Genomic DNA, 27,968 nt, shown 5'->3' on the forward strand with positions numbered 1-27,968 from the left:
GCCTCTGCTATGTTGAAAGCTTAATCATAAAGCAGTAATTTATGATGACACAGATAATAAAAAAGAATAGAAAACTGAAGTTATAACCAACAGATAAACATATGAGAGAGGGAAATAGATGTAGAATAGAGAGGATTACAGAAAAAGCCAAGAAGCACGGCCATACCTAGATATAGCCTGTATAATAGATATTGTAGTATGTGTTTATTTCTGCACTTAGTACTATTGTCTGTGTTTTAAGATTACTCCTTATTTTTTTATCAAAAACATATTTATAGGAGCTGACTTAGGCTAGTGGACAATCTTTTGAATCCATCCTTTTAAAATGGGCTGATTCTTATTTTTTTGTATTCCTTTCCAGTTGCTGCCTCTACATCTCAGAGCCCTGGAATGAACTTGTCTCACTCTGCATCATCCCTTAGTCTACAACAGGCCTTTTCTGAACTTAGACATGCCCAAATGACAGAAGGACCCAATACAGCACCTCCAAACTTTAGTCATACAGCACCAACATTTCCAGTAGTACCTCCTTTCTTAAGTAGCATTGCTGGAGTCCCAACCACAGCAGCAGCCACAGTACCAGTCCCTGCAACAAGCAGCCCTCCTAATGACATGTCCACATCAGTAATTCAGTCTGAGGTTACGGTGCCCACTGAAGAGGGGATTGCTGGAGTTGCCACCAGCACGGGTGTGGCAACTGCAGGTGGTCTCCACATACCACCTGTGTCTGAATCACCAGTACTTTCCAGTGTAGTTTCAAGTACCACAATACCTGCAGTTGTCTCAATATCTACTACTTCCCCATCACTTCAAGTCCCCACATCCACATCGGAGAACATTGTTTCTAGTACAGCACTGTATCCTTCAGTAACAGTTTCAGCAACTTCAGCTTCCGCAGGGGGCAGCACTGTGACCCCAGGTCCTAAGCCTCCAGCCGTCGTGTCTCCGCAGGCAGCAGGCAGCACTACTGTGGGAGTCGCATTAACATCAGTTTCCGCCACCACTTCACTGCCAAGCACAGCTTCACAGCTGTCCATTCAGCTTAGCAGCAGTACTTCTGTTCCTACTTTAGCTGAGACCGTTGTAGTTAGTGCACACTCACTAGATAAGACATCTCACAGCATTACAACTGGATTGGCTTTGTCGCTCTCTGCGCCATCTTCCTCTTCCTCTCCTGGAGCGGGAGTGTCTAGTTCTATTTCTCAGCCTGGTGGGCTGCATCCTTTGGTCATTCCATCAGTGATAGCTTCTACTCCTATTCTTCCCCAAGCAGCAGGACCTACTTCTACACCTTTATTACCCCAAGTACCTAGTATCCCACCCTTGGTACAGCCTGTTGCCAATGTGCCTGCTGTACAGCAGACACTAATTCATAGTCAGCCTCAACCAGCTTTGCTTCCCAACCAGCCCCATACTCATTGTCCTGAAATAGATTCTGATACACAACCCAAAGCTCCTGGGATCGATGACATAAAGACTCTAGAAGAAAAGCTGCGGTCTCTCTTCAGTGAACACAGCTCATCTGGAGCTCAGCATGCCCCTGTGTCACTGGAGACCTCACTAGTCGTAGAGAGCACTGTCACACCAGGCATCCCAACTACTGCTGTTGCACCAAGCAAACTCCTGACTTCTACCACAAGTACTTGCTTACCACCAACCAATTTGCCACTAGGAACAGTTGCTTTGCCAGTTACACCAGTGGTCACACCTGGGCAAGTTTCTACCCCAGTCAGCACTGCTGCATCAGGAGTGAAACCTGGAACTGCTCCCTCAAAACCACCTTTAACTAAGCCTCCGGTAAAATTATTGGGATAAAATAATTAGATAAATATGATCAGTTTTTTTTCTCCCTATTAAGTACATTTTTCAATTCAGCCTTGCAAGTTAGAAACATAGTTATAAAGTTACCTGGCTTATAGTATTTATTAAACAAATTGACAGCAGTTTGAGGGTATATCTACAATGAATATAAGATTTTTTTTCAAGTGTGGCAGGATTTGGGGGTTAATTATGCTGCACAGTTTTCCATGAATGTATAATTATCGGGTAAAATACAAGTATTTCATCTGAATTGGTACAAAGTGAAGAAGTCTGTATCCCAAAAGGGAGCTAAATGTATCTGTCAGCAAAATGTATGCAAATAACAGCAGTTCATAATCTTTGTTTCAGTGAGAATGAAGCAAATTTTTGACTTCGTTGTAGATTCCATAGTTGAACAATCTGGGGGTTATAAAAAATTGGAAGTTAGTAAGGAAATACAGAGGAGGAAGAAATAATCTAATCCTAGGACTGAAGTAACTGGAATTTATTATCTAATTATGCTGTGGTGGATTTCCTCTTGTTCTGCCACCTTCTCCAAATAACAAGGCTGTGTTATATACTGTATTGTATGCTTCAGCCTCTTTCTGCATTGCCATTGATGTGAGGTTCTTTTTATAGTAGGATAATGCAGAATCTTCACTCAGATAAAATAGAAATTCTTGATAATACTATTAGATTTCTGATGCCTTTTGTTATCAGGCCTGCCTGTTGGTTATTTCTTAACCAGCTACTGTTTTCTTTTCTCGGAAAATCTTGTTTTACGTGGCAAAAGCCTGATACATACTGTACCAAATAAGTAGCTCAAGAATATCTGGATACTGCCACTTATGTACATACAGCCTTTGTTCTGTTCTCCCGAGGGAACGACTTTTTACTGTATTTTACAATTCATTTTATAGGTATATTGTAGTAACCCCTATAAGAATATCACTGGTCATCACACCTTTTTTTAAGACAGATACCAGAGTGTAACCTTGGTGATAAACATGTCTTAACTAGATACATTTTATTCTTATATTTGTGCATTCAAATTAGTTGATTTGCTCTTCAGTATGCAGTCTTTATATTTAATGTCTCATGGACTTGAATTTCCCTTTGTTGTCTGTAGGTGCTGCCAGTGGGTACTGAACTTCCAGCAGGTGCTCTACCCAGCGAGCAGCTGCCACCTTTTCCAGGACCTTCTCTAACCCAGGTGCCTCAGGACTTGACCAGTTTCTTCCTGCGCCCTACTTTCTTTGACAAAGCTTGCTGAAGTTATCCACTGTGGTCTTGGCTTTTGTCTATTTGGCTTTGATTTAGTAACACCTTTCTTTTAAAACGTTATAACCAATGACCCAGGTCCTACTTAAAGTAAGAAGCTTCATAGCTCTTCTGTTTGTCATGTTTCCGGTTATCTGAAAACACTTGATACTAATTTTTTTTTGTATCTTATGAAGGAAGAAAACAGCAAAGCCAACATTTTGCCAGACCTATATAGCTCCCTTTGTCATTCATACTTCTGTAGAATAGCGAAATTGCATATAAAATCAAAATTAACTTTGAGAGTGCCTTAGAAAGAAGCAGCACAGTGGCAACTGATAAACTTTTTCTGTGAGTCCAGAGCAACCAGTTTTTTCTTGAATGTTTATCATTTCTTTCACTAGCCACCTAATGAAGTAATTAGCTTACATATAGGTAGGTATAGGAGTGATATTTCATGAAAACTGTGTGTGCTGTATCTTTTAAAATAAAAGCCACCCAGCTCACTGAGGTGCTAACATGAGATTACTCGTGGAGGAACTGAGAGCAGCCACATGAACTTGAGATTCCCATCTCACAGTCAGTTCTGCTCACTTGAGTGCAGTGGTGGACAGAATTACGTGTAATATTTATTATTTCCCTTTCTCACCCCAGCCTAGCACCAACACATTTAGTTGAATTTCCATAAGAAAAGTACTAATTGTGAATCTGTTGTGACCAGGAAAAAGCTTCTGACATGAGACAAGCCAGTAAACTTTTAAACTAAATTAGGAACTTATTTTTGAATCATATATAAGAAATAAGAAAAACGTGATACACTGCTTACTTGAGAGGCTGAGTTGGAATTTATCCCTATTTCTTTGGTCCCAATATACAGGGGAACAGTATTTAAGGAACTTGCCACAATAAAGTAAAAACTCCAACAGAGAAAGCACTCCATCAGCCACCAGATTTGGGGGAAAGTGCATTGTGAAAGTCTGTAAATCAGGAGTTTAGTTTTAAACTTATTTTCTCATTTAAAAACATGTATTCAGATTTCTAAGGGAGCGTAAAGTGTGATGAGAAATAGCAAGTGAGACATGTGGAGGGGTCCTAGATACAGGGAAAGGCATCAGTGAAGGCTGTGCAAGAATAGATTGATAGAAGCCAAGACGGATGGAGGATTAGACTGTGGAAGGGTAGAAGGAAGCTGTGTGCTTGGGGTGGACGGAATGGTTAACAGGATGGAATACCCAGATCTCCTTGCCACCATCTGTAGGGAAGAAGTATACACGTAAGACCTGAAGAAGAGAATAATATCCTGTGATAGTGACAGAATATGTTAATGCCATCTTTTATTCATAGGGACAACTTCTCAGAAAGATGTATAAAACTGAGAAAGAAAAGAGGGAATATGAGATACAGTGACTCTACCAGTAGATCTTTGTACATTTTTCACAATATATTTTAAAGATCGCACAAATAAACAACTCTTTCTACCATTTTGAGTAACATCAAACATAGAATGTAATAAGACTTCTCTTAAACTGCAAAAACATGAACTACTCTAAGCCTTGAGAGTCTGACATACAATCTTGAGAAACCAGCAAAATAATCAAAGCAGTAGACTAAATTTGAGTATAGTTTTATATGTTCTGTAAAGACACGTTATGTTGTGCCAATATGAAGCATAAAACAGTGTGTCCTATCTAAATTGGCTCTATATCGTGACTCTGAAGGTGCCAAGGAAGTGTACTTACTCTGATTGTTTTCATTCAGTCCCAGCAACCTCTAGAGGATCTTGATGCTCAATTGAGAAGAACACTTAGTCCAGAGATTATCACAACTGTGACTTCTGCAGTTGGTGTAAGTTTTGAAAATCTTGATAAAATCTCATAACCTTAATATATTCTATGCCTGGGACACAAACTGTAACCTAAACCATTATTAATACGTTTAACATGTATTCAGAGTCCCTGCTTATTCTAGCCAAAAGAAATGAGACTGGTTAATGAAAGATTAATGCTGACTCAGGAGTATCACTGTGGAAAAGATTGTATTTGAAAGGTGCTTTTCTAGTTGTACGTCTGGTTAGATTGTGCCACAGATCAATTCTATGGATTTTGTATTTTTGTTGTAGAGGAGGCTAAATTTTGTCAGATTAAAATAATGTTTTGGGCCAGGCACAGTGGCTCACGCCTGTAATCCCAGCACTTTGGGAGGCCGAGGCGGGCGGATCACTAGGTCAGGAGATCGAGACCATCCTGGCTAACACGGTGAAACCCCATCTCTACTAAAAATAAAAAAAATTAGCCAGATGTGGTGGTGCACACCTGTAGTCCCAGCTACTCAGGAGGCTGCGGCAGGAGAATAGCGTAAAACCCAGGAGGCGAACTTGCAGTGAGCCGAGATCGCACCACTGCACTCCAGCCTGGGCGACAGAGACTCCATCTCAAAAATAATAATAATAATGTTTTGATTGAAACTGTTTTTCTGTGACTATCCAAGTTATACCCTTAAGCATCCTATGAGAAAATGAAGAAAGCAATCAAGAATTAAGAGTAGAAATTCCTTCTTTTAAAATGTGCCTTTTGTTTTTTTTTTTGGAGACAGAGTCTTGCACCGTTGCCCAGGCTGTAGTGCACGATCTCAGCTCACTGCAACCACCGCCTCCCAGGTTCAAGTGATTCTTCTACCTTAGCCTTCCGTGTAGCTGGGATTACAGGTGCCCGCCACCACACCCAGCTAATTTTTGTATTTTTATTAGAGACGGGATTTCTCCATATTGGCCAGGCTGGTCTCGAACTCCTGACCTCAAATGATCTGCCCATGTTGGCCTCCCGAAATGCTGGGATTACAGGTGTGAGCCACCATGCCCGGCCCCGACAGGTGCCTTTCTTTACATCAGACTTTTAGACTTTAAAAGAAAAAGGAAAGAAAAAATGTTCTCAGACATAAGTGTTTCATCACATATACTTTCTGCCCTTTTACAAAGACCATAGGAAAGGCAACAAGGCCAAAGTCTGAGTGACTGAAGCTAAAGATTTGTGGTGTCTGTCTGTGTATGTTTTGCAGCCTGTGTCCGTGGTGGCTCCAGCAGCAGTTACAGAAGCAGGAGCACAGCCTCAGAAGGATGGTGAGAAACATCCTTCTTCTTTTTATATTACTAATTCCAGTCCTACCTGCAGTTGATTCAGGAGGTTTACTGTTTCAAAGACACATTTCCATGTATTTGATAACTGAGGAGCATTGGTAGTAATATCTGAAGCTTGAAAATTAATATATCTATTCTGTTGTTATTTGGCAGAGGGAAGGTTATACAGGAGGTAATGATAAGACCCTTCATTATTAGCTAGGCCAGATCCTTGCTATTAGAGATTAGGAAATTAAAGCATACTGTATTTAGAAAAGTTAATTTACTGATAACCTCTTAGCTTTTGTGACACTGGATATATAGGGATAGAAGCTTGAATAGTCTGGACATATATTTGTATGGAAATACAAATGTAAGATTTCAGTTAGTCAATTTAAATATTTTTATCTTCAAGGCAGTTATATTCTCAGTTGGCTCTCATTTTAAAAGAAGTCATGTGCAAATCATTAGAACAGTCTAGAAATGATAATGTAGATTATCAAATGTATACAATGAAAATAATAAATTAAAAGTTTGCTACCAATAAAAAGAATGTAGAATATGAAAAAGGTAGCTTTTCAAATCATTGAAAGATGGAATTTTTTTTTTTTTTTTTTGAGTTGGAGTTTTGCTCTTGTTGCCTAGGCTGGAGTCCAGTGGCATGATCACAGCTCACTGCAACCTCCACCTCCCATGTTCAAGCGATTTTCTTGCCTCAGCCTCCCAAGTATCTGGGATTATAGGCATGCCATCACCATACCTCGTTAATTTTGTATTTTTAGTAGAGACAGGGTTTCTCCATCTTGGTCAGGCTGGTCACCAGCCTCAGGTGATCCACCCGCCTTGGCCTCCCAAAGTGCTGGAATTATAGGCGTGAGCCACCATGCCTGGCTGAAAGATGGAATATTTTTATAAGTGGTTTAGAACAACTCGAAAGCCATCTTGAAAAAAGCAAAGGTGGATCACTAGCCTAGACATAAGTAAAGTCCAAGTGGACCAAAGATGAAATATTGTATCATAAAATAGTATTATATGAAATCATAAGGGGATTTTTTTCAACTGTCTAGAACAGGGTTGACAAACTTTTTTTCTGCAAAGGGCGAGACAGTACAAATTTTAGGCTTTCTAGACCATATAGTCTCTTGCAACTTACTCAGATCTCAAAAGTAGCAGTGGACAATACATAAATAAATAAGTTTGTGTTTCAATAAAATTTATCTACAAAAACAGGCAGTAGGCTGAATTTGGTCCGTGGATCAGTTTGGAGTTCTCAGATACGTTTAATAGAGGTGTTAAGTTCAATGTCTAATCCAGAAGCAAGTAGTAATAGATATAAAATTTTCTTCATGGAAGAAAAGTGCCATTGATTGCAAAGATAAATGAAAACCTGGGGAAATATATATATTTGTGGGAGGGGGAGGTGTATGTGTAGTCATATCACAAAAAGAATTCGTTTTGCTAATATAGAGTTCCTAAAATTCAACGTGAACCAAAAAACAATCAGAAGATACAGAAAAGGAAACTTAGACGTGAAAGTATTTAACATCCGTAATGATAGAAATACAAAGTAAGGCTACAGCTGATAGCAGTTCCCACCTCTCATTGGTAAATTCAGGGGTTTAATAGCCACAAGTGACTTGGTACAGCCTCTGTGGGGATCAATTTATAATAGTGATGTCTACTGCAGTCTTAAATGGAAATAATTCAGCACTTTCATTACGGTGTATTTATTGTACAGATCTATAAGAAAATATTTATTTTTAAAATAGCAAGAAATTCTGGGCCGAGCATAGTGGCTCACGCCTGTAATCCCAGCACTTTGGGAGGCCAAAGCAGGTGGATTGCTTGAGCTCAGGATTTTGAGACCAGCTTGGGCAACATAGTGAGACCCCCATCTCTGCAAGAAATTTTTAAAATTAGCTGGATGTGGTGCTATGCACCTGTTGTTCTAGCTTCCCAGGAGGCTGAGGAGGAAGGATCACCTGAGCCTGGGAGGTCGAGACTGTGGTGAGCTGTGATGGCGTCACTGTACTGTAGCCTGGGGGACAGAGTGAGACCCTGTCTCAGGGAAAAAAGAAAAGAAATTCTGAATAATTTAAATGCCCATCAGTAGAAGCCTGATTAATGTGAAATATATATATGATATATACATAGGGTATGACACTATGCAATCATTAAAAAGAATGAGGCATTGATATGGAATGATCTCAAAGATATAGAATTACATGAAAACATCAAAATTGCTCAATGTTCTACTAGCTATATAAAATAAATATATATCTAGAAAGAAACTGAAAGCATTGTTCCCCAGAAAGGTTTTAAAATTGCCCAAAACTACTTATCAATAATTCTGAGGGCTGGGTGCAGTGGCTCACGCCTGTAATCCCAGCACTTTGGGAGGCTGAGGTGGGCGGATCATGAAGTCAGGAGATCGAGACCATCCTGGCTAACACGGTGAAACCCCATCTCTACTAAAAATACAAAAAAATTAGCCAGGCGTGGTAGCGGGCGCCTGTAGTCCCAGCTACTGGGAGGCTGAGGCAGGAGAATGGCGGGAACCCGGGAGGTGCAGCAGCGTACAGTGAGCCGAGATCGCACCACTGCACACCAGCCTGGGTGAGAGAGCAAGACTCCGTCTCAAATAATAATAATAATAATTCTGAGAACTGTACTATCCTATTCTAGAATTTGCCTGTGTTACATTGAGAAAATAAAATTAGCTGGTTTTCATTTAAAAATGGGTCTTGGCTGGACATGGTGAGTCACACCTATAATCCCAGCACTTTGGGAGGCTGAGGCAGGCATATTACCTGAGGTCAGGAGTTCGAGACCAGCCTGGGCAACATGGTGTAACCCCATCTGTACTAAAAATACAAAAATTAGCCGGGTGTGGTGGTGCACACCTGTAATCCCAGCTACTCGGGAGGCTGAGGCAGGAGGATCACTTGAACCCAGTAGGTGGAGGTTGCAGTGAGCTGAGATCGTACCACTCTACTCCAGCCTGGGCAACAGAGCGAAACTCCATCTCGATAAAATAAAATAAAGATGGGTCCTTAACGTCCTCAGTAACATCTCATCCTTCATTTCACTTATATCTCTGAATTAAAGAATGAGTAGTGAGTTTTTAATGCCTGTTAACCTTTGTTTTTATAGTATGTATTAATGTTATAGTTGGTATCTAGTAGTAGAGCAAACAATAACTATTTTCCCCTGTTGGACAAAGCCTCATGGAGGGAGGAGATAAGGAAGTTCTCTTTGCCTCTAACGGCTTTCCTCATGTGTAGTTTGGTTTTGCTGTATTTCTAGCCAAAGGGAAAATAAGTTAACTGGAAAGAGACACTTATATTTTCCTCATCCATGTATGTGTTTCAGTTTCTCAAGTCACAGAAAAAGGCCCTGTCCTAGCAACTAGTTCAGGAGCTGGTGTTTTTAAGATGGGACGATTTCAGGTAAGACAGTCACTTTGCGTTGCCTTGATTCCTTCCTTTGGAGGAGTTGTCTATATAATAAAATTACTGCCTACCTATTTGGGACATAATTGCCAGTCTAGTGATTTCTATTACATAGTACTTTATAGCTCTTTTTAGCATTTTCCTAATAAAAGTAATATATACTAAAGAAAATATAGATTACTTAGAACAGTAAAAACACTGTAGATAGTCGTACTATCTATCTGCCCACCTCCCAAGATTACTTTTTGGGGTGTATTTCCTTCCACTCCTTGTACAAGTGTGTATTTAAAATTGAGTACCATTTCTCCTGTTCCAAATGTTACAGCTTTTTTCCCCATTCAGTAATTGGTTTACCTAACCAGTCTCCATCATCATCTCTAATTTTTCCAAAATAATAAGTAACAGCAAACATCTTTGTGTATAAAAATGTTTTCCACATTTAAAATAACTGTCATAAGATTAATTCTTTAAATTAAAACACATGATACCATATCACTTTATTTTACTAACTGTCCAACATGTGAGCATTTTCTGGCTGGGAAGACTAAGTGATATTTTTCTCATTTGTGAACAGGTCCTGAGCGTTTATAGGTGGGCTGAGTTTGTATCTGTAAATACATGGACAAACCACAGCAAGGATCTGGTTCCTCTTTTTTAGTCACCAGTTAGTTGTGTTGACTCTTAAGGATTAACAGGCATTTAACATTTACCTTGTAGTTTTTCTTATTCACAGGCAACCCTAAAAATTCTACGTCTTGTTCATTTATTTTATTTATTTATTTTCTTTTTTGAGATGGCGTCTCACTCTGTCACCCAGGCCACTGCAGCCTCCGCCTCCCGGGTTTAAGTGATTCTCCTGCCTCAGCCTCCCAAGTAACTGGGATTAGGGGCACACGCTACCATGCCTGGCTAATTTTTGTATTTTTAGTAGAGACGGGGTTTCACCACGTTGGCCAGGCTGATCTGAAACTCCTGACCTCAAGTGATCCGCCTGCCTCAGCCTCCCAAAGTGTTGGGATTATAGGCGTGAGCCACTATGCCTGGCCCTGACCTTTTGTTATTTATATGTTGACTAAGACATAAATCTGAATTCTGTGTATGACATCGAATACAAAAGTAAATTATTTACTTTGTAAGCATAGCCACACAGAATCTGCATCTCTGTACACATGTGTTCTCTGTGATGGTATTCAATTTTTCTTCATAGTCAAAGATGGAGGCACTATGTAAAGAGATAATCAGCCTACTCGTTGACAGGGAAATAAAGTGACTTTATTTTTCCTTTTTTAAATTGTCTGTGATAGAAATTGGATATTGAGAACTTCAGTTTTTAATCTTTGTTCTTTTTTTCATCAGGTTTCAGTTGCAGCAGATGATACCCAGAAAGAGGGTAAAAGTAAGTCAGAAGATGCAAAGTCTGTTCATTTTGAATCCAGCACTTCAGAGTCCTCGGTGTTGTCAAGTAGTAGTCCAGAGAGTACCTTGGTGAAACCAGAGCCGAATGGGATAACCATCCCTGGTATCTCTTCAGATGTGCCAGAGAGTGCCCACAAAACTACTGCCTCAGAGGCAAAGTCAGACACTGGGCAGCCTACCAAGGTTGGACGTTTTCAGGTGACAACTACAGCAAACAAAGTGGGTCGTTTCTCTGTATCGAAAACTGAGGACAAGATCACTGACACAAAGAAAGAAGGACCAGTGGCATCTCCTCCTTTTATGGATTTGGAACAAGCTGTTCTTCCTGCTGTGATACCAAAGAAAGAAAAGCCTGAACTGTCAGAGCCTTCACATCTAAATGGGCCATCTTCTGACCTGGAGGCCGCCTTTTTAAGTAGGGATGTGGATGATGGTTCAGGTAGTCCACACTCCCCTCATCAACTGAGCTCAAAGAGCCTTCCTATCCAGAATCTAAGTCAAAGCCTTAGTAATTCATTTAACTCCTCTTACATGAGTAGTGACAATGAGTCAGATATCGAAGATGAAGACTTAAAGTTAGAGCTGCGACGACTACGAGATAAGTAAGTATATTTTTTTCTTGTGAAAGAATGTCAGATAAGGTTTTAAGTCCTAGATCCTAGAGCCAAGATTAATAATATTTTTGCCACAATATGCTAATGTCTCATTTCTTTTTTTAAAGAGACAGTGAGTGCCACAGAAGCCAACACACACACACACACACACACACACACACACAAAAAGATTCCCAACCTCTGACTCAGAGGCACAGGCAGCTTCTCTTGTACTTATACAATACAGACCCATAGCATTTCTAGTTCTAGAACTTCTTCATTGTTAATATATTATTACTGTGTTATTGTTACTGTATTGTTATTGTATTATTATTTGTATTAATAGCATATTTTATCACTGTTAACTGCTCTTTATTAGTTCACTATATGAATCTGGTAATGGCACTTGGATGTATGATTATGTTGGCAGGTTTTGTTTGGCAAATTGGATCAGAGTAGCAAATTTAGCTATTGTGTGCATGGCCTCAAAAGTCAGGAAGTGTTTTCCTCCTAATACATTATCAACCATTTGTTGTTGGCTAGGAGCTTGTAATATGGCTTGGGTAATGCAGGCCAGCAAGGTGAGTTGACAAACTGTAATCTCATGGTAGTACATTTAGGGAAAATGTTCATTAGTAACTAGTACATACTTGAAAGCAGGTTTAGGAATATGCTGTTAATTCTTGTTTGAATGAAGAGGATTATGGTATTTTGAATTATGTTTGGTTATCTTTCATAGACATCTTAAAGAGATTCAGGACCTGCAGAGTCGCCAGAAGCATGAAATTGAATCTTTGTATACCAAACTGGGCAAGGTGCCCCCTGCTGTTATTATTCCCCCAGCTGCTCCCCTTTCAGGGAGAAGACGACGACCCACTAAAAGCAAAGGCAGCAAATCTAGTCGAAGCAGTTCCTTGGGGAATAAAAGCCCCCAGCTTTCAGGTAAAAAGCCATGGACTAGGTCAGCCACAGCTGTCCTAATCTTTTGTTTCTGTCTCCATCTGTATGTGACCTTCTGAACGTTTGTTATTTTTGTTAAATTTCAAAGGAATTTGGCTCTCCTGATATTTTTGCTTCCTTGACTGCTGGACTTACATTTATTGTACCTCTTTTTGAGCTTATACAAGTAGACTTAGTGAATACAATGGCTTATTCCATTATAATCCATATTGCTATCTACTGGTAATCTTTATTTATGGTTATTCTTAAGGATAGACATTTAGCTTTGCCTGTTAACTCATATAACTCACATTTAACCAAACTCTTGGCAGTTGGAAGAAAATACATTATTCTCTGTTCAGTAAAACTTGGGTGGATTCTTTCTTTTAATGGATGACTTAGTCATAATTGTAACTTAGATTAATGTAATTGTCATATAGATATTTGTGTGTATGTCTAATTGGTAACTTCTTGATGATTAAGGTTTTTATTTCATTTATGTTGGGTTAAAGAACTTGCTGGTCATTGGTCAGGCACGGTGGCTCACGCCTGGAATCCCAGAACTTTGGGAGGCCGAGGCAGGTGGATCATGATGTCAGGAGATTGAGACCATCCTGACTAACACGGTGAAACCCCGTCTCTACTAAAAATACAAAAAATTAGCTGGGCATGGTGGCGGCACCTGTAGTCCCAGCTACTGGGGAGGCTGAGGCAGGAGAATGGCGTGAACCCGGGAGGCGGAGCTTGCAGTGAGCCGAGATCACGCCACTGCACTCCAGCCTGGGAGACAGAGCGAGACTCTGTCTCAAAAAAAAAAAAAACAAAAAAAAGAACTTGCTAGTCATTAAAATCAAAGAAATAGTTAAGTCATACTCTTTTGTAATAGAATATATACATATTCTATTATATAATTATCCATTATATATTTTTATATATATATATAGTAATGGAATTTATTTATTTTAAGAGACAGGGCCTCACTCTGTTGCCGACTAGAGTGTAGTAGTGTGATCATAGCACACAACACAACAGCCTCAAACTGCTAGGCCCAGGTGGTCCTCCTACCTTAGCTTCCTGAGTAGCTGGGATTACAGGCACATACTACCATGCCCCGCTAACTTTGAATTATTTTTTGAGACAGAGTCCCACTCTGTTGCCCAGGCTGGAGTGCAGTGGCACGATCTCGGCTCACTGCATTCTCTGCCTCCCAGTTTCAAGTGATCCTCCTGCCTCAGCCTCCCTAGTAGCTGGGATTACAGGCACATATCACCATGCCTGGCTAATTTTTGTATTTTTGTGTTTTTAGTAGAGATGGGGTTTCCCACGTTGACCAGGCTGGTCTTGAACTCCTGACTCAGGTGATCGACCTGTCTTGGCCTCCCAAAGTGCTGGGATTATAGGCGTGAGCCATCGTGCCCGGCCCTGGACTGTATTTTAATTGGGATAGAGAGTTTCTAATCCTTTGGTGAAATTATGGTAGTGTTAACACAATTAGTTGAAAAGTAAAAGAAGGTTAAAATACATTAAAAAGCAGTTGCGGCCGGGCGCGGTGGCTCAAGCCTGTAATCCCAGCACTTTGGGAGGCCGAGGCGGGTGGATCACGAGGTCAGGAGATCGAGACTATCCTGGCTAACATGGTGAAACCCCGTCTCTACTAAAAATACAAAAAACTAGCCGGGCGTGGTGGCGGGCGCCTGTAGTCCCAGCTACTTGGGAGGCTGAGGTGGGAGAATGGCATGAACCCGGGAGGCGGAGCTTGCAGTGAGCCCAGATCACGCCACTGCACTCCAGCCTGGGAGACACAGCGAGACTCCATCTCTAAAAAAAAAAAAAAAAAAAGCAGTTGCAAACTTCTTAGCAGTTCCGTTCTCTGGAAGGGTTCACAGATATCCAAATCTAGCACATTAGGACCAGGTCATGCAGTCCATTAGTAGAGATGTGATTGTAAGAGAAATCGGCTAATTTCTGATCTGATCCAAATCAGATCTTTTTTTTGTTTTTGAGACAGAGTCGGCAGTGGGGCAACCTCCAACTCCCGGGTTCAAGCAATTCTCGTTCCTCAGCCTCCCAAGTAGTTGGGATTATAGGCGTGTACCACCACACCTGGCTAATTTTTGTATTTTTAGTAGAGATCGGGTTGCACTATGTTGGCCAGGCTGGTCTCAAACTTCTGGCCTCAAGTGATCCGGCCGCCTCAGCCTCCCAAAGTGCGGATTATAGGCATGAGCCACTATGCCCAGCCTACGTATTGATTCTTAGTGTCATTCCTCACTTCTCCCGTTAGTGAGGACTTTGTTCTTCTCATCATAGCTTTTGACCCACCATCCATCACTCAGTGGAACAAACCAAATGTGTAAGCACAGTGCCTAATGAGTACATGTTTCCTCATGCCACTTTATCTTTTGGCAGGTAACCTGTCTGGTCAGAGTGCAGCTTCAGTCTTGCACCCCCAGCAGACCCTCCACCCTCCTGGCAACATCCCAGAGTCCGGGCAGAATCAGCTGTTACAGCCCCTTAAGCCATCTCCCTCCAGTGACAACCTCTATTCAGCCTTCACCAGTGATGGTGCCATTTCAGTACCAAGCCTTTCTGCTCCAGGTCAAGGTAACAAAGCCACCATCATCGCCAAAAACAATAAAATGGAGATGTTGCCATACCTGGGACAACAGCCTGTTAAGGCGGATTGGGAGACTAGCTGACCAGAACACAGCCTGTGTGTTGTACACTTAAGAATCTTTGGGTGAAAGGGAAGTGGAGTGACAATGAGACTCAGTGGGCTCATTGCTCCCATTAGGTGAAATTACTTTTTTTCAAGGAGTTACAGTGAAAAGTTACATCTGTGTGACCTGTATGACTCGCTCATGTGGGATTTGGAACTTAACGCTGTAATATTAGGCTGAGATTTCCTGGATGAAATTCTAAGGTGTTTTAGCAGTTTCTGAAAGCTAATGCATTTTCTTAGCCATTGTAGAATTTTGTTACTTTTAAGTATGGGAGTGGCATACTAAAATGAATAACCATACAATTCAGTTTTTTATCCATAATCTACTTTCCAAATATAGCTCTGTTTATTAATGATTGCTGAAAAAATTCCTGCAGAGGAAAGAGCTTCTAGCCATATTAGAACAAGAATTGAAAAGACTTGGGCATCTGGGTGAGAAGAATAAAAAAATATAGGTAGTGGCTTATGTGCCTTTGCCACAGTTTCACAGAAATTAGAGATTAGTCTCTTCACAGGAAGAATGCACTCGATTGGCAAGGAGGGCAAACTAGCTAGCATTATTTCAACTAAGAAAAGCTTCCGCATTTTGCAGATGGGTAGAATTAAGACCTAATATTTCATCTCTTACATATCTGACCTTCCCCCAGAAGCTTGTTCTTCTGTGTGCCATCTTAGTGCATTTCACCACTCCAGCCTCAAGTTTCTAACATCTTGTAGTTGTGTTCTGTCTCTTCTCCTCTCTCTGTTCTTCCCTGTTTTTCCCCTCTCACAGGCTGTGCGAAGTTTAACTGTGCATCTGAACAGGTGACATTCAAACCTGGTGGCAGGAGGACCCGATTTCTGAGTACGCCCTGCTTGGCTCTTTGTGTGTAACACCTTTACTCCTTCCTTGTCCTTGTTTTTCTGCTGCTTGGATCTGATGTTTCACGCAGTCCATTTTCATTTGTCTCTTTTTGTATATCATCTACTCAGTGGCTTGGCTGAATTAGTTACCCTCAGAAGTTTGGGCCCCCACATTATGATTTAAAAAAAAGTCAAAATGACAAGTTTCTACAAATTTCAATGTAACTTTCTGGTAGAAGTGCTTCTTCATAGATCTGTGACAGAGAGTAGATGTGGTGTCTAGGCAGTAGATTGCTGGGTCACTTAGAATAATGAAGACTGAACTCCACAGTCATAGTCAGTGCTCTCTCTCTGCCCTAGCATTACAAATGACAGAAATCAGCCAGACACGGTGGCTTACACTTATAATCCCAGCCCTTTGGGAGGCTGAGGCGGGAAGATTGCTTGAGGCCAGGAGCTCGAGACCAACCTGGGCTCTTAAAAAAAAAAAAAAAAAAGCCTGGCGTGGTGGTGTGCATGTATAGTCCCAGCTACCCAGGAGGCTGAGGCGGGAGGATTACCACCTTGAGACCAGGAGGTTGAGACTGCAGTGAGCCATGATTGTGCCACTGCACCGCAGCCTGAGCAACAGAGCAAGACTCTATCTCAAAGAAAAGAAACTAAATGACAGAAAGCATTTTGACCATTGATGCTCTTAGATCCTGGCAGCAGGTAAAAATTATGTACCATTTTTTTCCATTCTTTGTCAGAGTAGATTTAAATCTTTTTTTTCTTCTCAATTAAGCCTAAGCATCTACCAGTTGAAAAGATGCTAGAATCTCTTGATTGGATCATTCCACCACTACTGTCCTCTAACCCCATAAAATCAAAAAAAGGGGTTTTTAGTTTGGTTATTCCGATAAAGCACTTAGTCTGATAAAGACCAAAGCCCAGCAACTGCAAGTGAAAATTATCCTTTTAACAGGATTTCTGGGATTTCCCAGCTTTCTACTTAAAAACAAGGCACAACAGCAGGTCACCCCATCTTTCCCATATGTGAAATGATGATGCCAGTGTCCTAGGGCCATCGTACAAATCAAGTTAAGATCATATACAGAGAAACAGGTAGCACTTGAAAAGCACTTGTGATTTCTTTCTGATTAGTCAGTGCCTACCTGGCACATAATAGTAACTGTTCGTTGAAGAAAAGTTTAAAACAAAAACATAGTTCAAGTAGAAAAACCGTGTTATAATTTGGATAAAGATCTTCTCTGTTCAGGCCTCAAACTTCTGATGTGATTATTGAAGTGCTTTTTAAATGCATGTGCTCAGGCCATCACTGATTCTGAGTATGGGTCAGAGGTCCTCGGGCCTCTTCATGGTGGGAAGAATTTACACCTCCCTTTGTTCTCTGTAGTGACCACATTTAAAGCAAAGTACATAACACATTTAACTTCCATTTCCCTCACACAGTTGTAATCCTTCTAGCACCCCTATTCTTTTTACCTGCATTAGTAATGGATTGCAGGTAAAAAGACCGCCTTTTTACTTTTACTGACTTCCCCCACATTCACTAGTCCCAGGCTATTTAACAAAGAAGTGGGTGGAAGGCATTACCCAATTCGATAGTTTTCCAGGCATGTGTGTTTTTTTTTTTTTTTTTTTTTTTTTTTTTTTTTTTGAGGACTCAGATCAATAATTCTTCTGGTCACACTTTCCTGGACTGTGCATATTAGCACTTTGACAGTTGAATAAGCATTTAATTTGCTTGTCCACCTAGAAAGTTGCAAGGACATTAACACTAGGAGCTGAGTATTTTTAAAGTAGAATGTGACATGTCAGGCCTATGGTCTACAGCCTGAAGTGCCTGAGAGGGAAGAAAGAGAACCAAAGCTTCTGTTTCTGAAATATAATGTGACAAATACCACTTTAATTAAATTCCATAAATTCTCATCCCACTTTTAAAGGTAGGTGGTATTACCCTTGTTCAAATGAAACTGGTCAGAAATATTGAATCTTGTCACTTCCCTTTGGGTGTAAAATGAAAGGCCCTACATCTTTTGAAGTCACGTCAGGATACATCATGTAAGCCTGGTGAACAAATCCCAAGAGACAGACTTGAACTATGGAAATGAAACAGGTACTTGAAAGAGTAGGGACTTTACTAGCTTGAGTTGTATTATTCTATGCTCTCAAAATAGATAATGGTTTGGAAGCACGGCTTGGCTTACTGCTATATTTATGTTCAGAGGTTGCTTGTTTTCCACGTACTTTAAAAAATTATTCTGGAAGGGAAGGGGTTAGTATATATATCTAGGATGTGGAAATATAGCCAATGTAAATGAACTTAAAACCGTAACAGTGATACTGTCGGTCTACTATGGTGGGATTGCTAATGCATTTAATTGAGTGCTTTTTAACAGCCCAGCTGGAGAGACAGGAAGTGGGACAGGATCAGTGGAAACGCTGCTTGGGTATTTGAAATTCAAGCAGTGAGACCTGAGAGACTGGAGTTCCTCTCTGATTCCAGAACCTCAATGCAGGGCATTACTCTTTTAGATACAGAGAGTGGGTGTAGAAACCCAACATCTGTCAGCCAGGTAACACAGCTCATCAGATAATCACGTTAAGGCTAACAGCCAGTTAGAAACATTCTGTGGAACTATATCTATTCAAGGGCTACCAGGTCCTACCTATCTGTCTCCCCTCCTGCTTTCTCTTGCTGGGCGTTTGTGTGCTGTTTGGAGATTCTAAATATTTTACACTGATGTTTCTTTATCTTTAACACATTGCTTCTCTCTTTGTGCTTCAGGGAAGATGGTGAAAAAAGTCTGTCCTTGCAACCAGCTCTGTAGTAATTATCTTTTCTGTTATTTTTGGTCCTTGATTGCAAAGCCTGTTAACCACGAGTTCTTTCAACTCTGCAGTCTCATAGCTCCCTGATTCCTAACTTCCATCTAGCTCTGTATCCTATTCTAATAGATATTTAACATGCTTAATTGAGGAACCATCTCATAGTCGGTGCCCTCAGTGATAACCCCATGTGAGCCTAGCTTGTGACAGACATGAATTGGTAATGGCCATGGATGTGTACAGGGAGATCAGGGATGCCTAGGTTCCTACGGGAGAGCCATCCTTTAGTCAAGCAAATATGTGCCGGGCAGTGTTATTACCCCAACTGGAAACTCAGCAGTGATGAAAGCATGCGAAAATCCATGCCCTCCCATTGTTCACATTGAAGTGGGAGATGTGTGCTAGATTGATGAGGAGAAAAACACCACTTACTAGAGTTTGTCTTCTTAGACCGTGGCTTCTCATATTTTAATGAGAAGGCCACTTACAGTGTTCTAGGTAGGGTCAACAGGGAAATTCTGTACTTGGGATGCTGGGCTGTAAGTTATGGTTCATAATAGGTTATTGTTACTAGGATCCGGTGATGTGGGAGTAGGGGAAATGTATTATAATGGCAGGAGGAAAATTTAAAAATGAATCTTGGGGGTAAGTCTATACTACTTATTAGGGCTTTTCAGAAGAACTAAAAAAGGTTAAGAAGTTAGCATATTCTCTCAAAGGCCTTTCTACAGCTTTTATAGTCAAGTCTCGTCTTCTTAGGAGTTAATTTCTGGTTAGAAAAGGATAGGTTTGTTTCATTCTTTAATGAGAGGACTGTATACAGCAGCCAGAATGTGAAGGTTTAACTGTATGGTTGACTCTTCCTCATGACTTCTCTTTCCTCATGGGAAGAGACTCCTGTGTTAGGTAATGTAGGTTAAAATGAAAAGTGAAATTTGGTTCTAAAGGGACCTCGTAGCATCAGGGGCAACAGACTAGCATCAGACAGAGAGGTGTGTCTCCCAGCATGAGCTTTGTGTGGATAAGCAATGGTCATGTCTCCTGAGCTTCTTGTATTTAGCTTTTGACAGCCCTGCTCCCCTGTGATTATTTGTTTTTTGTTTTGATCGTCTCTCACATCAAGCTCACCAAGCAATAATTGTTCAAACAGGATGACAATCCCCCATGCACGTACGCTTGCTTTCTAGATTGAGTCACTCACTGTCATGACTGCCCATCCTCATTGCCTGTGCTTCCCACTTCACCACTCTCTCACATTTGCTGTTCATGGAAGTCTGTTTTCTGTGCTTTAATACTTCTCCACTTGAGTTTCCTGTACTGTAGGGGAACTTACTCTTCCCTTCACACTGTATGTGCAATAGCAATCCCCTTGTGGCTCCAGCAGACAGCAAGAAGTGAGCTGACACTCACACTGCAGTAGTTCCACGTCTTGCCATAGTGGTAGGAAGCATGTGACCTTCCTCACTCTGCAGCTTCACCTCGGAATTAGCTGTTACTCCAGCCCAGACATGCTCGTGTGTGCCATTCCCCAGGTGGTAGGATATAAGCTTGACTGGAGACGAGTGATGGTCAGTAACAGGCTTTTAAGTGGCAGGGTTGTGTTAGGTGTGCCGCTTTGACCTGGAAAGCAGGAAAACGCATGCACTGACTCACCCCCAGCGTTACTTGGGTGCCGTTAAGGACTAGTGGTTCACAACTGACTTTAGTAGCTTTTATTTATTCTGTAACGTGAGATCTGGTAAGACAGTGGGGGGTAAGGAAAATAGACAAGACCATGACTCTTCTTTCCCTCTTCCCCAAAACGTGCCTCTTCGAATAATCTTCAGTGTGCCCTCCAGCAGAGCCGAAATCAGGCAGGACATAGACTCCTCCTTCCTTTCTCATCATAACCGCACAGCTTCCTCCTCCCCTGTGCACCCTGCCTCAGCTGCGTTTTCTTGTCGCTTCTACATGGGAGTGCTTGCTGTTCTGGGAAGAGTGGGGAGAAGCAGTGGGAATCCTTGAGCCAGTTGAAACCAAGGTCATCTCCAGGAAAATCATGTCTTCCTGAAGTTGGAAGATTCAGGCACACCACACAGTCCTTTCCTCGTGAATCATCTTGTTTTTACTCACGGGAAATTGGAAGAGGCTAACCCCGCCCAAGTTTATGTTTGTAAAATCATGTTTATGGGTCCGGGTGAAAAACTCTTCTGAACACAGCATGCTACTTCTGTTATTACTTCTCTCTATTTAAAGAATGGCTAGGCTGAGCATGGTGGCTCACACCTGTAATCCCAGCTCTTTGGGAGGCTGACATGGCAGGATTGCCTGAGCCCAGCAGTTCCTAAGCAACATATGGAGATTCTGTCTATATAAAAAATTAAAAAATTAACTGGGTGTGGTAGTGCATACGTCTAGTCCCAAGCTACTTGGGAGGCTGAGGCAGGAGGAGCTTGAGACTGCAGTGAGACGTGATTGTGCTGCTGTATCCAGCCTGGGTGACAGAAAAAGAAGAGACCCTTCCTTAAAAAAAAAAAAAAAAGCCGGGCATGGTGGCTCACGTCTGTAATCCCAGCACTTTGGGAGGCCAAGGCGGGCAGATCACCTGAGGTCAGGAGTTTGAGACCAGTCTGGCCAACATGGCAAAACCTTATCTCTACTAAAATACAAAAATTAGCTGGGCATGGTGGCACACACCTGCAATCCCAGCTACTCTGGAGGCTGAGACAGGAGAATCGCTTGAACCCGGGAGGCGGGGGTTGCAGTTAGCTGAGATCGTACCACTGCACTCCAGCCTGGGTAACAGAGTGAGACTCCATCTGAAAAAAAAAAAAAAAAGGGCTAAAGAATGTGGCAATGTCCACATGGTTTGGAAACCCACCTTCCCACCTTCTCCTTAGCCAAGCATCTTTTCCTACTCCTACTTTAACCCTGCCCAGTGCACTCTTTTACCCTGCATTCTGCAAAATTCCAGAGCAACTATCCTTGCTGATCGTATTACACCTCCATCAGCATCATGATGTCGGGGACAGCGTACTGGCGAGCAGTTCCAGTTCTCAGGTGCTTTGTGAATGGACTGAAAGAGGCCCCGCCTGTGTACCTACCGTCATCCTGAGTTGTTCAGCCTTAGCAGCAGCTGCTGAAGAGAAACTGTTTTCATCACCCTATTACACCAAAACAAATGGCTAAACAAAACCTTGGAATCCTCCCTTCTTGCATGGCTTCCCAATTCATCCTCTCCCCATTCTGTGGCTTGCCATTCATCATCCCGTGAAGTTTTCCCTCTTCCCAAAATTGTAACCTAGGCTGCTTTTAATGCTTGTATTCTGTTGCTTATAATAGGGACCAGCAGCACAAACACTGTTGGGGCAACAGTGAACAGCCAAGCCGCCCAAGCTCAGCCTCCTGCCATGACGTCCAGCCGGAAGGGCACATTCACAGATGACTTGCACAAGTTGGTAGACAACTGGGCCCGAGATGCCATGATTCTCTCAGGCAGGAGAGGAAGCAAAGGGCACATGAATTATGAGGTAAGTCTCTCTTCTGCTGTGGAGAATCCGTAACACACACCTGAATTGAGGTGATATAAACAACTAGGCTGCTGCTCAACGTCTTACACCATGACCTTCTTCAGTAGCTCATGAATTTTAACACTTTAGAAAAACAGGGCAAAAATCCTCCAGGTACCCTTTTATTTTTCCTTCCCTGAATTCCTAACCTCTTACTGGTCGGCTCAACTTTTTCTTCTTCGTTTTTCCTTCGTCATCCTGAACTACACACACAGACACGCATGCACGTGACGTCCCTCCCCTCTCATCAGGATTATTTTCACCCTTACTTGGTAAATATAAAGAGCCAATAAATACTACAGAAGACTGTTTTGCTGTATCTTACAGGATTAGACTGGAAGTGTATGTTAGCGCCACACATTTTATACCCGTGGCCCACACCACACTTGACATGTGGTTTTGTTTTCAGGGCCCTGGAATGGCAAGGAAGTTCTCTGCACCTGGGCAACTGTGCATCTCCATGACCTCGAACCTGGGTGGCTCTGCCCCCATCTCTGCAGCATCAGCTACCTCTCTAGGTCACTTCACCAAGTCTATGTGCCCCCCACAGCAGTACGGCTTTCCAGCTACCCCATTTGGCGCCCAGTGGAGTGGGACGGGTGGCCCCGCACCACAGCCGATTGGCCAGTTCCAACCTGTGGGAACTGCCTCCTTGCAGAATTTCAACATCAGCAATTTGCAGAAATCCATCAGCAACCCCCCAGGCTCCAACCTGCGGACCACGTAGACCTAGAGACGTTAGCCCAATAGATCTGGGGGCAGGAGATGGAATGCGGGGGGTGGGTGGGGGGTGGGAAGTAGCCTGTGTACTAACTACTAGTGCTGCATTTAACTGGTTATTTCTTGCCAGAAGGGAATGTTTTTCATACTGCATTGAGCCCTCAGAGTGGAGAGTCTCCCCCGCTCCAGTTACTGGAGTGGGAGAGGAAGGAAAGAACAGCTTTTTTGTAAAGGGGCAGCTTCAGACCATGCTTTCCTGTTTATCTATACTCAGTAATGAGGATGAGGGCTAGGAAAGTCTTGTTCATAAGGAAGCCAGAGAACGCAACGTAAAATCCAACCCATCTGTACTTCCGAGTGGGTGGGGCTCATGCCTCGAATCCCTCACTCCCTCAAGAATCTGAACCACAAGAGACAAAAACAACCTACTGGGCTCTCTCCTACCCTGCCCTCCTCCCTTTTTACCCCTCTCTTTTTTATTTTGTTTTTCTTTGCTCTTTTAGAACCCAGTGAAAAATACCAGGGGACTGGGGTGCAACTCTTTCTTATGATAGGTCATTAGTGCTTTAAGCAAAAGATATTAGCAGCTTTGACTGCAGCATTAGCAATTAGGAAAAAAAAAAATTAAGTTCCCTGCGGACATGTAACTTTGCCATCAGTTTTGATGTGGAAACACTGTGATATATAAAATGTTGTTGGACAACAGTAGTTTTAAGAGTAAAATATGAAACGTTTAAAAAGTTCCAAAAAAAGCTAGCTCTGTCCTTTACTTATTGAGACACTTTAACTTTTTCCTTTGTATTTCCATTGTATTAGATGAATAAATGTGAATGTAAAATTGTATAAATTACTGTACTTGAATACTTCTGTTTCCCAGTGTTGCTTGCTGGACATTTTAGTGCCTTGGACTTCTATTGCTTCTGCCATCAGCATCAACTTATCAGACCCCAGATCAATAAAGGGCATGTGGAAGGAAATCTTAGGTCCATCTGACCCCAGCAGTCCAGCAGTGGTTATGCCAAAGGGAAATTGAAAAAGTATTTTTTTAAGTCCTTCAACAACTTTGTCTAGAGCAGGTGTAAGATGAGTAGGGTGGGAGGTTAAGTTGGCATCAGTGGTTAAAAACAGAAAGTTCTGTTTCAGGAATAGTGAGGAGGGGGTGTTGTAACAAAATTGGGCAACTGAAAAGAATGGTGTGTGCTGGGTGAAAGACAGACTGAAGAATGAGGAAACAAACTTGTTTTGAAGATACGTGAAGCCTGGCCAGTGACTGTCATATAAACCTTTCTTACTTGAGCTAGGCTTGAACAGACGTGACCTAGAAGAAACTGAACATAAAGAGAAGGGGGTGGGGGCTAGTTTTCAAGTTGGGGAACCTGATAGTGAAAAGTCACAGATGGAGAAAGTTGCTCTCAGAAAAACTGTTTGGATTGCTTTCCTTTGTTGCACATGTGCCATGCATTTCTCAGCTTGGGGTACTATGTTTTGTGGAAAGTGAATCTTTCCACATCTGAATCTTTCCACGTCTGAATTACTCATTGTAGGAAAGAATACTTATTCCTACTCGTTTCCTTTATGATGTCCACATGGTTGCAGGATCATCATCTATTGTGCCACCTTTATTTCTAGAAGTACAGCTAATATGTTCACATTTTCAAATAAATATTCCCCGTAAGTAATAACTGCAACCAATCAGTGTTATTTAGTGCTATGCCTACTTGTAATGGGTAGTTATTATTTTCAGAGCTTTCCGGAAATACTGTCCTAATTGGCTATGTTTAGGATCTTTGTTATCTCTGAAGACAGACAAAGAAGCTAGGACTCTTAATTATTTTGGGGTGCTTGACTCTTAGTTGGGAAACTGAAAATATTTCCAACCTTTTACCCACGTCAATGGCATATTCCGGAAATCACCACCACCACCACCACCACAGAAAGAGGCTGCTGGAGGCTCCCGTGCCCTGTTCATTCCTTAAGGGCCCTGCTTCCCTTATGAAGTTGGTCTATGGCCCTAAATATGCAAATGAGAGCCGAAGGGTTTTAAAAGGTAGAAAGGAAAAGGGCAGGGGCTTCAACCCCTGCTGTAAAACGACTGACTGATTTATTCTCTGCTTCCATTTCTTGTGGAGAGAGTAAGGCTAGAACCAAGAAGGGGCTGAGTAGCTGAGAAAGGGGCCACCCAAGAGTGAAACATACTTTATACCAGAGGAGCAGGGAGCCTCATGCGGCACATTCTCATTGGTTCTTTGGGTTTAATAATTTTGACATCTTTTCACTCATGCACAAAAAGTCAGAAGTGGTTTTATTTACTGTTGATTTCATCCTCCTGTGGATGAAATAACTGAAGCCTAGAGGAATGAACTAGTGCTACTGAACTGTTTAAATTATTTTTGTGTTAATAGTACACTTTGAGTATCTTTTTCCACATTAAAAACTTTCTGAATTATAAATGTTTTCCTTCCATTATTTAACAATGTACACTGTTTAAAGATAAAAATTCAAACTTCGGGGGTTTCCCAGCAGCCGTTAATTGTACATTTTGCACTAACTCTGGGTGTTGCGCTTCTTGTAAGATTGCGCTTTGTGCTTCAGTTTGTTACCTTTGTAGACTTATTTAATGAAACCATTCAAATAAACCAAACTTGCTTTTGTTGAGCTGTGGGGTTTCATTTCCAAAAAGTTCCTTCACATTCTCATTGGCACTATTTTGAGTTAAGTGCAATTGATAACTGGATTCCTAATTCCTGGAAGCTCTTTTGCTGCCTCTTCATCTTCCAAAGGAATAGAAATGGTCGGCTGCCGGCTAGTACTTTCAGACTTCCTTATCTCAGGTTCACAGCTTCCCAAATGGGTGTGTGAGCCAAAAAATAAGAAGTCACCGCTTCAAGATTAGGCACAGCCAAGCCCCAAAATAGGTCTAAAAAAAATTAAAGTGGCTGGATGCGGTGACTCATGCCTGTGAGTCCAGCACTTTTGGAGGCCGAGGCAGGCAGATCACTTGAGGTCAGGAGTTTGAGACCAGCCTAGTCAACATGGAGAAACCCCGTCTCCTCTACTAAAAATACAAAAATTAGCCGGGCGTCTTGGTGGGTACCTGTAATCCCAGCTACTCGGGAGCCTAAGGCAGGAGAATCACTTGAATCCCGGGAGGCGGAGGTTGCAGTGAGCTAAGATCGCGCCACTGCACTCCAGCCTGGACTACAGAGCCAGACACCCTCGCGAAAAAAAAAAAAAATAAGTAAAATTGCAAACTTCATTATTTGGGGGGAAGAATTATGAAACATCTGAACACTATGAAAAGCCAATTTATGGTCAAGGTGGGTTACATCTCACATCTGAAATGGGGAAGTAGAAACAGTTGTGTCTGAGTATCCCCCTAATTGAAATGCTCCGAGATCCGAAAATTTCTGAGCACTGACGTGATGCCAGAAGTGGGAAATTCCACACGTGACCTCGTGTGACAAGTCGCAAAGCACCAGGCATACAAGCTTCTTCAGTGACCCTAAGAGAAAAAAAACACCCAGTCCCCTTCAGCTGCAGTATCTCTTACACACAAGCGTTGTTTCATGCAAAAACTGTGTGTGTGAGGTACATATGAAACACAGGTGAAGTCCCATCCCCAAGGTCTCACTATGTATATACAAACATTCAAAAAAGCACAATTCTGCTTTCAAGCATTTCAGGTAAGGGGCTATGCAATATATAAATATTCTGTTTTGTTATAAGGTATACGACTTGCTTTCTCAAAAATGCCTTTTCTGGCCACAGTGGCTCACACCAGTAATCCCTGTATTTCATAAGGCAGAGGTGGGAGGATCACTTGAGCCCAGGAGGTTGAGCTGTGTTTGCACCACTGAACTCCAGTCCGGGCAACACAGCAAGACTCTGTCTCAAAACCAAACAAACAAAAAAGCCTTTTTTCTTGGTCTTAGATGATTATTTCCTTCCTTAGGAAAAAAATGTCACTCTTGAAGTCTTGAAAGAATGCAGGATTGTAATGTCATAAACCCATAAATTAGAGTTTATATTAAATGAAGACTGTAACCTGGATCGATACGAAGTAGTAAAAACACTACTCCAACCTTTTTCCTGCCGTGATCGACAGTGTGTCATGTGGACAACATTAAAGGCATGGACCCTAAAGGAAAGAAGGCAGATGTTATGCAAAACAACTGAATGTAGGCAATTGCTGAGGCAGGTGCTTAGGACCAAGTCTGGCCTGTATTGCTTGAGGGCAGGGAGCCATTGGTGATTCCTAAAATGTCCATCTGTATTAATATAATAGTTTAGTAATAAATAGTGGGAAGCCTCACAAGCCAAAGAAAAGCTATTTCATCTGTCCTGAGCCTCTCCCTACCCGAGTGGCAGACCAGCTTTCCAAAAGTGCTCAGCTCTACCTGCAGTGCACTCAGATCCTCTTGGTAAGGTTCAGAATGAAGCAAGATAAATCGCAATCAAGTTCGTTGTCCAGGAGAGATGAACAATTTCATGACGAAACAGCAGTTTTCCAAAGTCCCTTTGTGACAGTCCAGTCGCGTGGCTGCGCCTCAGTTAAGATGGATCGTATTTCCTTTTCTTCATGTCCTGGCTCTTCCTATGAGATTCCCAGTTTCCTGCGGAAGACAAAATGGCTTAAATGTAGCTGCCATGATTTTAAAATAAACTGACAGCTAATGATTTCTGGATTATATTAATGATCCTAATCTAGACTAAGCCCAAGAAGGAGAATTA

General features: G+C 41.8%; 2 protein-coding genes across 33 annotated transcripts in view; one reads left to right on the forward strand and one right to left on the reverse strand.

Moving 5' to 3' along the window:
- WNK1 (WNK lysine deficient protein kinase 1) overlaps nt 1-25,892 on the forward strand; it is a 156,996-nt gene extending 131,104 nt beyond the window's left edge. For 15 of the 28 annotated variants that reach the window (XM_050746987.1, XM_050746996.1, XM_050746999.1 and 12 more), the window contains 13 exons: nt 362-1,797; nt 2,930-3,013; nt 4,819-4,905; nt 6,115-6,175; nt 9,545-9,621; nt 10,981-11,642; nt 12,373-12,575; nt 14,982-15,176; nt 16,067-16,159; nt 18,929-18,970; nt 20,796-20,822; nt 22,291-22,478; nt 22,927-25,892. In XM_050746987.1, coding sequence (XP_050602944.1) covers nt 362-1,797; nt 2,930-3,013; nt 4,819-4,905; nt 6,115-6,175; nt 9,545-9,621; nt 10,981-11,642; nt 12,373-12,575; nt 14,982-15,176; nt 16,067-16,159; nt 18,929-18,970; nt 20,796-20,822; nt 22,291-22,478; nt 22,927-23,244 — 3,473 coding nt within the window. In that variant the 3' untranslated portion in view covers nt 23,245-25,892. The remainder of the gene's footprint in view (nt 1-361; nt 1,798-2,929; nt 3,014-4,818; nt 4,906-6,114; nt 6,176-9,544; nt 9,622-10,980; nt 11,643-12,372; nt 12,576-14,981; nt 15,177-16,066; nt 16,160-18,928; nt 18,971-20,795; nt 20,823-22,290; nt 22,479-22,926) is intronic. The other 13 variants (XM_050747000.1, XM_050747008.1, XM_050746995.1 and 10 more) reach the window with 7 other exon arrangements.
- RAD52 (RAD52 homolog, DNA repair protein) overlaps nt 23,735-27,968 on the reverse strand; it is a 36,315-nt gene continuing 32,081 nt past the window's right edge. For 4 of the 5 annotated variants that reach the window (XM_050747081.1, XM_050747082.1, XM_050747083.1 and 1 more), the window contains one exon: nt 23,735-27,850. In XM_050747081.1, coding sequence (XP_050603038.1) covers nt 27,789-27,850 — 62 coding nt within the window. In that variant the 3' untranslated portion in view covers nt 23,735-27,788. The remainder of the gene's footprint in view (nt 27,851-27,968) is intronic. The other variant, XR_007717488.1, reaches the window with a different exon arrangement.

This window comes from Macaca thibetana, chromosome 11 (assembly GCF_024542745.1).
Source record: "Macaca thibetana thibetana isolate TM-01 chromosome 11, ASM2454274v1, whole genome shotgun sequence".
Classification (NCBI taxonomy): Eukaryota; Metazoa; Chordata; class Mammalia; order Primates; family Cercopithecidae; genus Macaca; species Macaca thibetana.